General features: G+C 45.3%; 1 protein-coding gene across 3 annotated transcripts in view; it reads left to right on the forward strand.

Annotated features, from left to right (window-relative positions):
• The window catches only part of MYH10 (myosin, heavy chain 10, non-muscle), a 122,200-nt gene that overhangs the window by 74,965 nt on the left and 32,712 nt on the right, over positions 1 to 14,523 (forward strand). For 2 of the 3 annotated variants that reach the window (XM_010843030.1, XM_010843029.1), the window contains exons 13-16: positions 2,562 to 2,735; positions 5,232 to 5,405; positions 5,796 to 5,910; positions 9,937 to 9,999. In XM_010843030.1, the coding sequence (XP_010841332.1) occupies positions 2,562 to 2,735; positions 5,232 to 5,405; positions 5,796 to 5,910; positions 9,937 to 9,999 (526 nt within the window). The remainder of the gene's footprint in view (positions 1 to 2,561; positions 2,736 to 5,231; positions 5,406 to 5,795; positions 5,911 to 9,936; positions 10,000 to 14,523) is intronic. The other variant, XM_010843031.1, reaches the window with a different exon arrangement.

The raw sequence follows: 14,523 nt of genomic DNA on the forward strand, positions 1-14,523 counted from the left end.
GACTAGGTGACCTGCTTCTAAAACTAATTTGAAAAATAAACTAATAAAGCATAGATAGTAAAATTCTGAAAAAGAAATAAAAAGAGGATACTAAGAGATATAAAATATAAAGCTGTAGAACTTCAGATTTGACATGAATATACATAGTAGAAAAATGTTTTAGATACTAAAAATGCAGAATTATTTAGTGAGCATTATTTATCATGGGAAAAGAATGGGAAAGGCCTAACTGTCCACCATTAGGAGATTTATGTTCACCACAGAAGGTTGATTTGATTAATTATGACATATATCCGTGAAGTAGAGAATTGTGCACCCATTGTAAAGCATGGGGTGGCTTTATAGTACAGACCCCAAGATACTTTGTTAAGCTTAAAAAGCCGAGGTAGCACACACATTTATGAGTGCGCAGACTTTCTGGAAAGATTGCAGGAAATAGGTGACAGTGGTTGATGAGCGTGATCAAGCGGGTGATCAGAGTGAGACTTCTCAGTGCAACTCTCTGTACATTTCAAATTTTATACCAGGCATTAACCAATTTAAAAACAAATAATTTAAAAATATTTTTAGTAGCTTAAATATGGAAGGCAAGTAGACCTTTATTTAACAAAAATACCATCATACATGGTAGCTCAGGCTGAGTAGAGCACTAAGTCCCGTGATCTTAAGGCAGAGAAAAATCCATTCACATAAACATCACCACCATCAGGCGCTCTGCAAATGCTGATGCGGTTCACCAGAAATACAGCATTGAACAAGGCAGACGCTGCCCCGCCCTCCTAGCATGAGCTCATTCTAAAACAGAGTGCAGCACCTCCCAGGGAAGATTGGAGTGGCTTTTTCAGACCATAAGTCTATTCCTTGGGGATTGATTAAACCTTCTGTAATTGAAGATCACTTTTTATAATGAAAGAGGTTATTTATGGCCCCATGGTACTTGTGTGGACAGCATGGAGGCAGAAAAAAAGACTGAGTACTTCTCACAGAACGCAGTTGCTTTAAGAAAATTACCCCTGTTACTTTATCCTTTCATTTTTCATCCCATCAACAGCACCGTGGAGAAATGGGCAGAGTTCACACAGAGAAAAACTGAAATGTCTGTAACAGATGAAAAAAAAAAATTTTTTTTTTTTTCCTAACTCATTGTGGAGCTACTGGCCTAAGTAAGGAGCAGAGGGGACAGGACAGCAGCCCATCTGTTCTCCAGACCCACAAAGTGCTCAGAGATGCGCTTGCCTCCTCAGCCTCTGACCTTCCCGAGTCTTTTTTCATTTTTCTCACTTTCTCATTTATTCATTTCTCTTCGTTAAGCATTCACTAGTAAAGATGGTTTTATTTGTAGATAATCAGTTACAGTAACTGACGTACTCCTTTCACTATTTGGAACCAATCTGTGGGGAAAGGAGTATGTCAGCTACTGTAACAACAGACTGGTTCCAAGTAGGGAAAGGAGTACATCACCCTGCTTATTTAGCTTATATGCAGAGTACATCATGAGAAATGCTGGGCTGGATGCAGCACAAGCTGGGATCAAGATTGCCAGGAGAAATATCAATAACTTCAGATATGCAGATGATACCACCCTTATGCTAGAAAGTGAAGAACTAAAGAGTCTCTTGATAAAGGTGAAAGAGGAGAGTGAAAAAGTTGGCTTAAAGCTCTACATTCAGAAAACTAAGATCATGGCATCTGGTCCCATCATTTCATGGCATATAGATGGGGCAACAATGGAAGCAGTGACAGGCTTTATTTTCTTGGGCTCCAGAATCACTGCAGATGGTGACTGCAGCCATGAAATTAAAAGACGCTTGCTCCTTGGAAGGAAACCTATGACAAACCTAGACAGCATATTAAAAAGCAGAGACATTATTTTGCCAACAAAGGTCTGTCTAGTCAAGGCTATGGTTTTTCCAGTAGTCATGTATGGATGTGAGAGTTTGACCATAAAGAAAGCTGAGCACCGAAGGATTGATGCTTTTGAACTGTGGTGTTGGAGAAGACTCTTGAGAGTCCCTTGGACTGCAAGGAGATCCAACCAGTCCATCCTAAAGGAGATCAGTCCTGAATATTCATTGGAAGGACTGATGCTGAAGCTGAAACTCCAATACTTTGGCCACCTGATGCAAAGAACTGACTCATTTGAAAAGACCCTGATACTGGGAAAGATTGAAGGCAGGAGGAGAAGCGGACAACAGTGGATGAGATGGTTGGATGGCATCACCGACTCTCTGGACATGAGTTTGAGTAAACTCCGGGAGTTGGTGATGGACAGGGAGGCCTGGCGTGCTGCAGTCCATGGGGTCGCAGAGCCAGACACGACTGGGCGGCTGAACTGAACTGAGTTACAATAGCAGACTGAGTTTATCACGTTCTCATTTTAGTTTCCCAGTAACATGATCTGGGGGTGGGGTGGCGGGGCTTGTGCGTAGATTAAGAGAGATCCTCATCAGTCTAGGGTAGTTGAGACCTGGTTAATAACTCCTTGAGAACATTTTGAGAACAAACTGACTGGTCCTCTCTTCCTCCCCCTCCTCTTCTCCTCCCCCGCCCCACTTCTGCAGCTGAACTCATTCGAGCAACTGTGCATCAACTACACCAACGAGAAGCTGCAGCAGCTCTTCAACCACACCATGTTCATCCTGGAGCAGGAGGAGTACCAGCGCGAGGGCATCGAGTGGAACTTCATCGACTTTGGCCTCGACCTGCAGCCCTGCATTGACCTCATCGAGAGACCTGTAAGACCCTCTCCTGCCGGCCGGCTCTCCACCCAGGTTCAGGCGGTGCCTTGAGCTTTTCTTCCCATAAACTGAGACGGAAATGTCCCTGTCTCATCAGCGTGAAGATAATTTTCTGATCTAAATTTACTAGGATGCTTTGATGAAATACCCATTTAAAAAGTGAAGAGCCTGCAAGTAAGACCCTTCTCGAGCTGTCTTTTCTCTCAGTCGTGTCCTGTCCTCTCGTGGGTGTGGGGCTCAACCAGGCACATGTCCAAGACTTATTGGTTCTGTGTCTAGCTATGAATTAGGTGGGTCATGCAGATCCATTTTGGGGGATCACTGAAGCTTATCCTCGTAAGTACAAAGGTGCTCTTTACAATGTTTGTAAGAGTTTATAATCGTAAAACATTTAACAATAACATGTAGAATGATATGGGAGTATGATTCGTTTGAGGAGCCTTTCAAAATGTAGAGTGAGGGCAGTATTTTCTGGAAAGAAGATATCAAACAGTGTCTCTGGGGGGCGCCTGCCAGGCTGTCATCTGTCCTGACCTCTCGTAGCCCAGCCTCCGGCCAGCTTCTTCTGAAACTCTGACCAGGAGACGAAACATCGTCTCCCAAACAACTCTTTAGAAATCCTCAATTAAAAGGAAAAGTGATAACAGACATCTTGACACTAAAGGATGAAATCGGAAGACTAAAAAGGAGACAAAATTATGGATCTTCTGAGTCATGCTGTCTTGGAGTCCTTTAGAAAAGATTAAATTATATTTGGGCTCCTCTTTCAGAATTTAGAAATATTTTCATTGAAAGATTAAAAATGTAAAAATTATGGCAGAAAGATGTGTGTTTCACTTACCTTAGTCCAGAACTTCATTTCTCAAGGTTGTCGTGAGTGGGTAAAATCGGGTTAAATGCCTCTCTGGCCCATCTCTTCTGTAGGATCCCTACTAAGCCTGCTTGCCTTTGATTATAGCGTTCTTTCAGCATCTCTGAACCCTGCAAATTCTTTTAGATAGAGGAGCCGGGAACTAAACAGCCAGGGAGTGAGGGTCTTAGTCCTGGACTTTCAGCTGCTTCTACCTGCTCCTGTTCTGTTAACCTCAGCCTTTCTCTGACCACGTTATGACATTTCAATCATGTTTAACTAGGACCTCCAGTTACTTTTTTTTTTTAATGTTTATTTATTTGGCTGTGTCAGGTCTTCCGTTGCTGCACACGGGATCTTTGTTGCGCCATGCCAGATCTTTCCTTATGGCGCACAGATTCTCTAGTTGTAACACACAGGCTTCAGTAGCTGTGGCTTAGATGCTGCACAGCATGTGAGATCTTAGTTCCCTGACCAGGGATCAAACCCATGTCCTCTACATTGCAAGGAGTATACATAACCACTGGACCACTAGAGACGTCCTTCCAGTTACTTTTTAGTCATTATTTGTACAGAGTTAGCTCTTCTCTAATAAATACAAAGGGCCTGTGAGTTGAGGAAAACTGGTAGGGATTTATCCCAAATGCTGATTTCATCGTGGTACCCTAGAATTGGTCCGTTCAGTCTTGGATCAGAAACTTGCCATATTTGCAGTATGGCAGTAAACCATGACCCCAAACCTCTATAGCGTAGGCCATTGCTATTGTAATATTTTGTTTAGCTTTCAGGTATATGCCCACTCTCTTCCCAAAAAAGGAAGTCCTTCCATTGGTTTTTGACCTTCCAGAATAGCACACTCCGGACACTTTTTTATTTGAGACAGAGTTCACTACCCTAAAATTTTTTCTGAAGTACAGAATTCAGTGAGCTTCAGCATAGAGTTGTACAACCATTACCACTGTCTAATCCCACAACGTTTTCATCATCCCAGAAGGAAACTTGGTACGTTTGGCGGTCATTCCCGTTCCCTTTCCTCAGCACCCCAGGCACTAGTCTACTTTCTGTCTTTGTGTCTCTCAGGCTTTTTTCAGTGAGTTAGTTGAGTGAAATAACACAGGCTCTCAACACAAACCTAAAAAGTAATTGATAAATTATATCATCACCTTCCATATATTCTACTTAACTGTAGTTTTAAATATTTCACAAAGTGTGAAATGCTCATTTAATCATCACTTAAACAGAAATCTTAAATTGACCTGGATAAGATATAAAATGTCTGAAGCATTCCAGGTTGTGGAGGGTTTATTGACTATAAAGACTAAGTTTCTCTATACCTTCTGTTTCCTTTCTGGTGTCTCTTATTTGCTACTTTTGGGGAGTTAATCTACTTGGAATTTTTTTTTTAATAAGTTTATGAAATACAGTATTCATCTGTTTTCTTGCCAGTACTCAGCCATTTGAGATCTCAGCATTTGCGTTACAGTTATAGTTTGGCAGTACCTGTTATCCTAGAAGTTTGCTTTCCATAGATACTCGTGAAGCTCTAATTGTTTTGGAAGTTAAACTGCCAAACCCAGTGGAAAACATCCTTACATGTACAGTGATGTGCAAACTATGTCAGTTCTTCTTGCCTCTGTTATCAGGCTAACCCTCCTGGCGTGCTGGCCCTTCTGGATGAAGAGTGCTGGTTCCCTAAAGCCACAGATAAGACCTTTGTTGAAAAGCTCGTTCAAGAGCAAGGGTCCCACTCCAAGTTTCAGAAACCACGTCAATTGAAAGACAAAGCTGATTTTTGCATTATCCATTATGCAGGGAAGGTAAGAGTGAAAGAATTCCATTAAAAGTACCATGCTTGAAATTTTGCTACTTTTGATGAGGGTTGTAACAAATGTGCTGGGATGTGAAGCAGGGAGAGAGGTAATTATTGCACGGCCAAGCAGTGAGAATGGGCCGCTCATGCTTAAAATCCCCAGGCTCCCCAGTGCTTTGGGAGGAAGGTTTTTAGGGTGAAGGCTGCAGAATATGTGACTTCCTTTTGATTGGTTGCTGGGGAGGGAACGGGGCGGTGCTCCAGGCACCTTGGGTTCAGCCTGAAGTTGCCATCTTTTGCCTGGCAGAGATTCTGTGAATGTTTGGGGTTAAGGCTGAATATGTTTTTCTTGCTTTTGTTTTTTCCCCTCTCTCCGCCTTTGGCTGTGGTCCGGCAGGTGGACTACAAGGCAGACGAGTGGCTGATGAAGAACATGGACCCCCTGAATGACAACGTGGCCACCCTCCTGCACCAGTCCTCTGACAGATTCGTGGCAGAGCTCTGGAAGGATGGTAAGAATGTGCTCGTGTTTGTCATCGAGCTTGACTGGAATCTTTTACAGTTAAGGCTTATGTACGGTTCTTTTACATAGAGATGTGTGTATATTTTCTTACTTTAAAGCTCTTTAATTTCCCTAGAGCAGGGCTGCCGTTGTGTCGGATTTTACCCACTTTAAGGAAACTTGAGTAACAAGATATCTGCCTTCTTGGTCAGATGCTGTGGGAACATTCTAGTAGCACAGCCATAAGACCTGCACGTTTGCCTCAGGCCACCCTGGTCCCCACACAGTCGTAACCCAGGGGTGTTGGGATGCAGAACCCTGGAAGCCTCTGCATTCTCAGACCATCTGCATATAGGTCAGTTGTCTTTATCGCCACCAGTCCTCAGGTGGCGGTTTCAGTGGCTTTATCGTAGACCAGAGGAGCAAAGCACCTGTGTCCATGTTTGTAGTGGGACCAGCGTTTTCTGAGCTTAGCTGTCTACATGTTTCATCCTGGTTGTTCCTCCCACTTCACTTGGCCTCAGGTCATGAGGACCTTAGCTTCGAGTCTGTCTCTGCCTAGGCCGTGACCCTGACCCCAGGCCTGTCAGCTCACTTCTGCTTTTTCTGTAGCATCTCAAGACCTCGTCACCTAGGTGTCTCTGCACAGGTAGCGAGAAAGAAACCCAGAATGCAGATCAGAGGGCTTAGGGCCATCAGGGCAAAGAGAAAGAAAAGCATGACCGCAGAGACAGTGAGCTGGGGATGATGACCATGTCAAAGACGGTCTAGTCAGGTCACTTAGGTCAGCTCCAGCAAGTGTGGGGGTGGGCACAGCGCATGTGCTCCAGCACGTGTTCTGGAGAGAGACTGTGGCTGTGAGACTGCACAGGCAGGGACTAGGGGAAAGGCGCGGTTTCCAGCAGGTGAAACAAGCTTTTCATCACTGTCCCTCTGGGTGGACATCTGCGCGTGGCCGCTGCTGCTCGCTGTTGCTGGCAGTAACTTGCTTCACCAAGGCAGCCTTTTGAGGTCTGAGGAGAGGGCAGGACCCCAAGGTGGCATCCACAGTGCCATGCAGCAGAGGGACTCTCGGCTCTGTGCTCTGGGAAGTATGAGAGTAGGTCTGAGCTGTGAGTCTAGAGTGGAAAGGGGACCCTGAGATCTGGTGGCCACTGGGTCCACAGGGCCAGGAAGACCACACAGGTCAGTGGGAAACATCCCAAGAAGAGGAGGCAAAAATGACTGACGCTGCTTGGCAGGAATGTAGTGTTCAGTCAGGAATGGATTGTTGTGCTGCCCTGGGCAGTGTGGGGCCCCCCAGCTTCGCTCAGGTCTCAGAGCAAAGTGGGTGAGACGTGTGGATGACTGCTGAGTGTCGGTGACCCCTGAGATGATTGTCACATGCAGAATGGAGGAGGGCTGCCTTGTTCCTGGGGTGCTAAGGTCAGATGTCACGAAGGAGGAGGCAGTCTTTCTTGTCCTTGAAAAATAATAATTTGTTGAAAAAACAAAGCCAGTATCTCCTGAGCATGTGCTAAGGGCCTGGCAGTCTCCCAGCATCACTGGTGAGCATTTACATCCTGATTGGGCCTTAACCGCAGAGTGACAAAGTTTACCTGAATTCATATCGGAGTGGGTGGTGTTTTTAGAAGTGATGTTTGTGTGGGCAAAGGGGTTGTTGAGCCAGTGGAAGGAATGATCACAGTGAGGAAGTGGAAAATCCCAGCGCAGGGTAAGAATCCCATTGAGGCTTTAGGGCAGGGCTGGGACCAGCAGGCGGAGCGAATTTTGCAGATGAGAATGGTGACAGAAGAGGCTGGACCACAGAGAAACCCTCTGGCAAGTACCATGGATTTGCCTTCATGAACTGAATGGCATCAGTAGGTTTGTAGGTCAGGGTAGGAACACAGTGTGAACTTGAAGAAGCAAAGCGGGCAGTGGCTTGTCGGATGGATTGGGGTGAAAGACCCCAGAAGCAGGGAGTTCAGAGCAAGGTGACCGAGGACAAAAGCAGCGGGCATGGAAGAGCAAAGCCTAGGAGAAAAGGAACAGAGGAAACTAGTGGTCTACCGTTAAAGTCTCAAAAGTGGGTTTTCTCTCTTCATTTTGAATGAGAAGAGAAGCAGGTGTTTGGGGAATCATGGCAGGAGGTCCTGGGCTTGACCAAAAGCAGTTTGGTGGGAATCACCTGCTGAGTCCCTGACCCGTTCACTCGTCCAGCCTCACACTGGATCATACACAGTCAAGCGGATCCCAGAACCATGAAAGACTTGTTCTGCGCCCACCCAGGGCTTTCCCAGGACACACTCAGAAGCGGGAGCAGGACGGAGGGGCCTCTGCCTTGGCTTCCTCCTTCCCAGCTCCTCATCAGCCCCACCCTCCCCGTCCAGGTACAGAAGGGCATTTGTCCGCATCAGGTCAGAAGTTTCAGGAATGAGAGATCTGGTGGGGAAGGTGGGAGGGGAGGCTGCAGTTGCCGTGAAGATGTGACGCGTATCCATGTCACAGGTACAGGGAGGACCCTGTCTGGAGAGCCTTTACCTGCCTGTTTATGCTTTCCCGAATGAGCTATAGAGAGGTTTTTCACTTGATGACAGAAACTCTGAAAGGCGTGAGGCCTGCAGGGCCCTCCTGTCCTGCCCGGGCCCTGTCCAGCTGTCCTCAGCTGTTTGCACTACTCTCCCAGGGCCTCACCTTTCCCCACAGGCAGCTCCGGAACACATGTCACCACTTTGGTCTGAACAGGCCAAGTGGACTCCTACCCCGAGCGTGCCCTGGCTGTGCCAGTGTCTGCTCCAGAGTCATCCTGCGTGTTTGCTGCTCTTAGCAGGAGGTCTTGCCATCCGTCAGCTCAGGTGCAGTCACTTGGTGTAATCCGAGTGACAGGTTCTCGGAGGTGACCCACCGTTGGGCGGGTCGGGGGCAGGGCAAGCAGAGCCGGATGCCAGGCTTCCCCGATTGCGAGGACTGCATGTTTTATGTGTGAGCTCAGCGGCAGGCCCAGGAGTTTGAAAAGGGTTGTAGGGTGGAGAATTCATCTTGTTCACTCTAGATGTAGGGATGTCTTGGGAGAAGAGCTTCTGGGAAAAAAATAGTCCTGGAAAAAAAACGTAAAAATAGTTGCATATTTTTATAGCCACGTCAGTACAAAAGCAGAAAATGACAAGTTGACTGAATGTTTGAGGATATGATGGGTGAGTGTAGTTTGCCTGCAAAGATGCAATACCTTGAGTATAAAACACTCGTGTTAAAATAGACTTTGTGTCAGAATTTTCTCCAGGCCAGACCAGGAGAATTCAGATTTATTGGTGGCAGCCCTGCCCTAGAGACTCATAGTGCCCAACTTTTTGCTAAAAGATGTCATGGGATCTCTTAGCAGCTACACTTGATTTCTTACTACTTCTAGGGGCTAACATACAGGGGGAAAAGACCTAAAAATTACATTTTCCTGTAAATGTGCCTCCTGAGATATTTTCATCAGTAACGGTATGATCAATAAGTATCGTCTTAGTTATTATTTGACTGTTACTTTAACATTTTATACAACAGAATTTTGTTTTCCATAATGGTAGTTACTATTTGTATTTGAAGTAAAGTGTATTTCCAAAATCTGAATTGGAAATAAAATTACAGAACAGTGTATTTTTAATAGTAAATGCCACCTTTTTCAGAGTAATCTAACTTACTATTAGTTTTGTCCTGATTTGTTAATAATTTGCAAGACAATATTATAAAAGACAATGCACATGGTATCTTGTTGCTCTTAAATTTCATCCTGCATTTACATGGGGGTAACCATTTGCCTTTGATACATTGTATAATGCTTACACCTGGAGCTGGGAGTGGTTCAGCTGTATTCATTTATTTTGTAAAGAACTTTGTCCAGATGTGCAAATTCTGAAACAGTAATGTTTGCATGGGGTCTGCCCTGGACTAGCTACTTCTGTAGCCCGATTGCAAAATTGACTTGTGATGTCAAATGTCTTTCACACTAACTGAAGTGTTTGTGTATCTGCCCTTCTGTCCTCCTGTTTTTGCTGTTTCTCTGCTTTAGAGATTCAGAATATTCAGAGAGCTTCTTTCTATGACAGTGTTTCTGGTCTTCATGAGCCACCAGGTGAATGGATAAAGCCTGTAGGTCTTCTAGACACAAAGGGTTTCAACCCAGAGGAGGCACTTGCGGGGGGCTGGCAGGGGGGCCGGGAGGGTGGAGGGGTGGTTTCTGGGTTTCTGTTTTTGTTTTGCTCATAGACCTGCATGAACCTTCATTTCATGCTCAGTTTTATTATCCTTAAAGGCAACTGTTTGAGCGCATAAACAATTCAATCGCTACTGCCTACACATCGCTTCTTATTTTATGCGTAGCCCAAAGCACCGCATAGCAAAAGGTCTGTGCCCACCTTTTCCAGTAGTGCCATCTGATACCCAGTCCTCTAAGGGAATTGTTAGGACTTGATGTGCCAAATAATATGTCCCTTGTCTTTGAGTTAAGATTTTCAACTCTAAGGAACTCCAAGGAGGAATTTTTTTTTTTTTTCTTTTTCAAGTCATTAACATTTTGTGAACAATTAATTGCATAATTACCTCATGTATGTTGGACTCATCATTATGCCTTTTAATTGGAATTGATGTGCATATCTGGCTACTTGGCATTTTCTTTTGAACTGACCAGGTACTACCTGTCAATACAAGGCTAGATTTATGCACATTGAGACAAAGAGTGGAGTGTTAGAACCTGTACCTTGAACCTGAAGTTGAGTATTAGACATTTGAGCCTAAAGGTTTGAGTCCATAGCCCTGTTTAAAATACAGCCCAACCTATAGATCAACTATACTTTAAAAATAAATGAATAAAGAGAAAGAATACAGCCTAAACATGGCAAAGGCTAATGTAAATGAAGATCATGTAACCTACTTGTTTAGTGAAACTGTCAAGTGAAAATTCGATAAAGTCAAATTCATATTATAAAATTTCCTTCATGATTTTGGAACATAATGCTGAGATCCAAATCCATCTCAAAAGGTTTTAAAAAATATGTTGAAACAAACATGCCCATTTTAACCCAAGATTCCTGCTGTCAGTTCTAGATCACCTACCGTGAAAAAAATAGGTTGCAAGTAAGGGTGTGGGAGGGAGGAATAGATGATGCCAAAGATTGCTGCATGAGCTGGGATGACTGCCCACAGGAGACACCTTCACAGTTGGTCATCTTTGGCCTTGGGGGTGGGGGTGGGGGCAGCTGGTACTGATGGAGCTGAGGAAGTGAAGAGGGAGTCAGGAGGCGGTTTGATGCTTGTGGTCTGCCTGGGACTTGTGCTATGATAAAAGGTCAGCGGTCGAACTTTTGAACTTGCTCCCAAAGCAGACTGCCCTCTTTAAATTCATTCCTCTACCTCTTGGGTTTCTAGTTGTTTAAGAGACTTGTTGCCCACTGTCACTCCCCTGCTCCTGGCACCAAGCAGGCACACCATGAAGTCACAGAGGGAGGGGCTGGGTGGGCGCAACAGCCTCGCCCAGCCTCCCGCCACGGCCTTTCCCTCTCCCACAGCACAGAGGCTCTTTCCTGTGGGGCTGTGATCTTTGGGGTCTGTGGACCAGGTGCTTTCCATACCTGCTGGATCAGGTCCGTGGCTACCCTGGATGACAGCATTCCCACAGAGGGCCAGCTCACCCCTCCCCCGCTGCTGGCCTCGTAAGTGGAAACATGCCTGGTCCATCTCTCTTGTGAGGTGGCCCCTGGTTGAGTCGCTCCGCTGACCTCTGAGTATCAGAGTCTCAGTCTCTCCTCCTGATGAGCCTTCCATCCACCATGGCTCCATGTGGTCTTGAAGCTGTGTATAGTATTTCTACAGCAAAAATGTTCTCAACATCTGCTTATGGAATCAAAGCCCAAGGAGGGGTAACAGGCTTTCAATGAAAACACAGGCATTAGTATTCTCAGTGATTTCTCTGGAGACGATGAGAGGGATCCTAGGGATGAAATCATGATGGCCTTTGATGCGTTGAGGTGGCGGCACCTGTGAATGAGAGGACACGTGCTCACACGGGCCCTGTGCCTCAAAGTGCAGTCGGGACATTAGGAAGACGCCACCGGAAGAACATGCAGGCCTTTGAGGTTAAAAATGAGAGATGGGTAAAGAGAGGTTTCCAAAACCATCAAAAAATAAGCACGGGGAGAATGGAACAGAATTCCTGGAGGCAGAATAAGGAGGTCATGCAAGTTTCTGCTGTAAACCAAAGGTCTGTATTTTCTTCCAAATAATTTGAAAGTCTAGACTCCTGGGATAAACTGGTAATGGAGGATGCAATGAATTAGCTAAGCAGTTTCCTAACCCTCAGAGTTGTAGGCGGGGTTTTTAAACTAAAAGGCCTATGATGACAGGGGCTGCTGTCCATGGCTTTGGTCTTGATCCTGTGTCAGGGGACACTTGCGTGCAGTCTGCCCTGACGCTAGTTGACACCTACCACCTCCTTTATGGGGTAGTAAGGACCATCAACAGGAGCAGCCGTGCAGGAGACACTGTGGCAAGGAGAGGGGCTCCCTGTGCCCAGACTGGCTTCTGCAGGGACAGAAAGTACAGATGGGACAGTAAAGGAGACAGATTCAAGGTCAGCTCACCACTGGTGCTTGGGAGAAGCACGGTTGCATTCTCCTTAAATCACATGCTCCCTGTCAACCTCCAGGCTTCCTGGGATTTTTCTAAATACTCTAGAACATTTAAGAGACTGGTTCTACAACCCAGTTAGGTAACCATTGTAAATTTGTTACTTCTATATAATAGGGGGTACACTGGAGATAGTCTGCTCAGTGTTAAGGTTGTTTCTGGAAATGCACAGTACTTAAATGTTTGTTTCAGAACCCTTTTTTGGGGCCGTGCTGCATGGCATGTGGGATCTTATTTCCCCAACCAGGGATTGAACCCGTGCCCCCTGCAGTGGAATCGTGGACTTTTAATCACTGGACCAGCAGGCAAGTCCCTCAGAATCTTGACTTAGTAATGCTTTCGTGTACCTCACAGTAGAACTGTCTTAGTCGGTGTGAATGAGCGCTGAGGGCCTCTCTCGGGTAGGAGTGTGAGATAGAGTTCCTGCTCATCAAGGCTGGGTTAAAGTTAACCTTAAAATAGGTTTCTACTCCCCTTTTTGATTTCCAGCTCTATTAACTAGAGAGAATTTCTGAAGAACTGGCTTAACTGTGTCAAGTGCTATTAGATCACTAGTATTTTGTCCCATGCACAGATTTAAAGAACACAAACATCTGTCTCCTGAGACTGTCTGCTAGAAGAAGAGCCAGTTAAGCATTCTGGCCCCACACGATGCCATTCCTTATGTAAAACTATTGATGGCAGTTTTATGAGATGGGTGATTACAGCTGCACTTTTTTTTCTCTTAAACTATGTGTATACCCTTACAGGTCCCAGGTGTGTGGAGCTCATCTCATTTCTGACTGTCCACATGGAGTTTGTTAATAAATTAAGTGTTGATGTGAAATACTTTGAACTCTTTACAGGCTACCAGGCAACCAAGTAATGAATTGCAGTTCCCACCAGCACCCTAATCGGCCTTGCCTGGCCCCTCAGACCGAAGAGCAGCAGGAGAAACAAAGCCACTCCACCCTGAAGCCCTGGGCTGGGGCTGTGAGGCGCTTTGAGGTTTTAGTAGCGATATTAGGTCTTAGGAGAAGCAGTGCTGCCCTTCTCGGGGAACTGCTAGGATCTTGTCTGCGTTTTCCTGATTGCTGCTGTAATTTTCAACAAGAAAATATTTTTTTAAATAGAGGTTTTTCTTCGTCTTGGTTTTTTGAGTTAAACTGTATGAGTATTAGGGCCCTGATTATTTAATGAAGTTCCCACAGTGTTTCTGTTTTACCTACAAGATAATTTTGCTCAGTGGTAGAAACTAACCCCAAGTTTAAGTTTTTCAATTTAAAAAAAACCTGAAAGTCTAAAGCATTAATTTTTTAAAACTGTTGTGTATTTAGCTTGGACTTACCTCTATTAGAGTTAAATTTGAAAATCAGGTTCTTTTTTTTTTATTATTAAAAAAAAACCAAAATAGTCCTTCCTTGGAACTGCCTCGTGGGTCCCTGCAGACCAGTACAGCTGAATCCCCAGAGTTCACATGGTGCTTCTTCTCTTATTGTGGGCGTGACTCGTTCCTGTGGATCATTTTGTGTTCATTCAGCGGATGTTTGTTTAAACAAATTACTGTGCACCAGGGACCCTACTCAGGCCAACATTGGGTGGTGGGATGGGCAGAAGAAGCTGTCTGAGCTGGTGATCAGAGGGGCCCCGGGACACTGGGGATCAACTCTCAGGATCCCTTGTGTGTTCAGTGCTGGAGAAACGTCCCCAGAAGCTCAGTCCAATGGAAATATCCATGGAACAGAGTGGAAGGTTTGTCCCAGAGTATGGGGTCTGTGATTGGAAGGTTAGAGGAGGGAGTGGCCTGTTTAGTCTGGAGGCAGGTGGATGTTGGAGCCTAAAAAGAGGTGGCGGGAGAGGAATGGAGACCTAAAAGCCATTATGAGTTTGCTGGGACCCCCTGCGTGGGGGCGGGGTTCCTTGGCTCCATTGCACAGAGAAACAAACTGAGGCTTGGAGAAGCTGGGTGACTTGACCCAAGATCACACAGCTTGTG

The sequence above is a fragment of the Bison bison genome, unplaced genomic scaffold, assembly GCF_000754665.1.
Source record: "Bison bison bison isolate TAMUID 2011002044 unplaced genomic scaffold, Bison_UMD1.0 scf7180017864180, whole genome shotgun sequence".
Classification (NCBI taxonomy): Eukaryota; Metazoa; Chordata; class Mammalia; order Artiodactyla; family Bovidae; genus Bison; species Bison bison.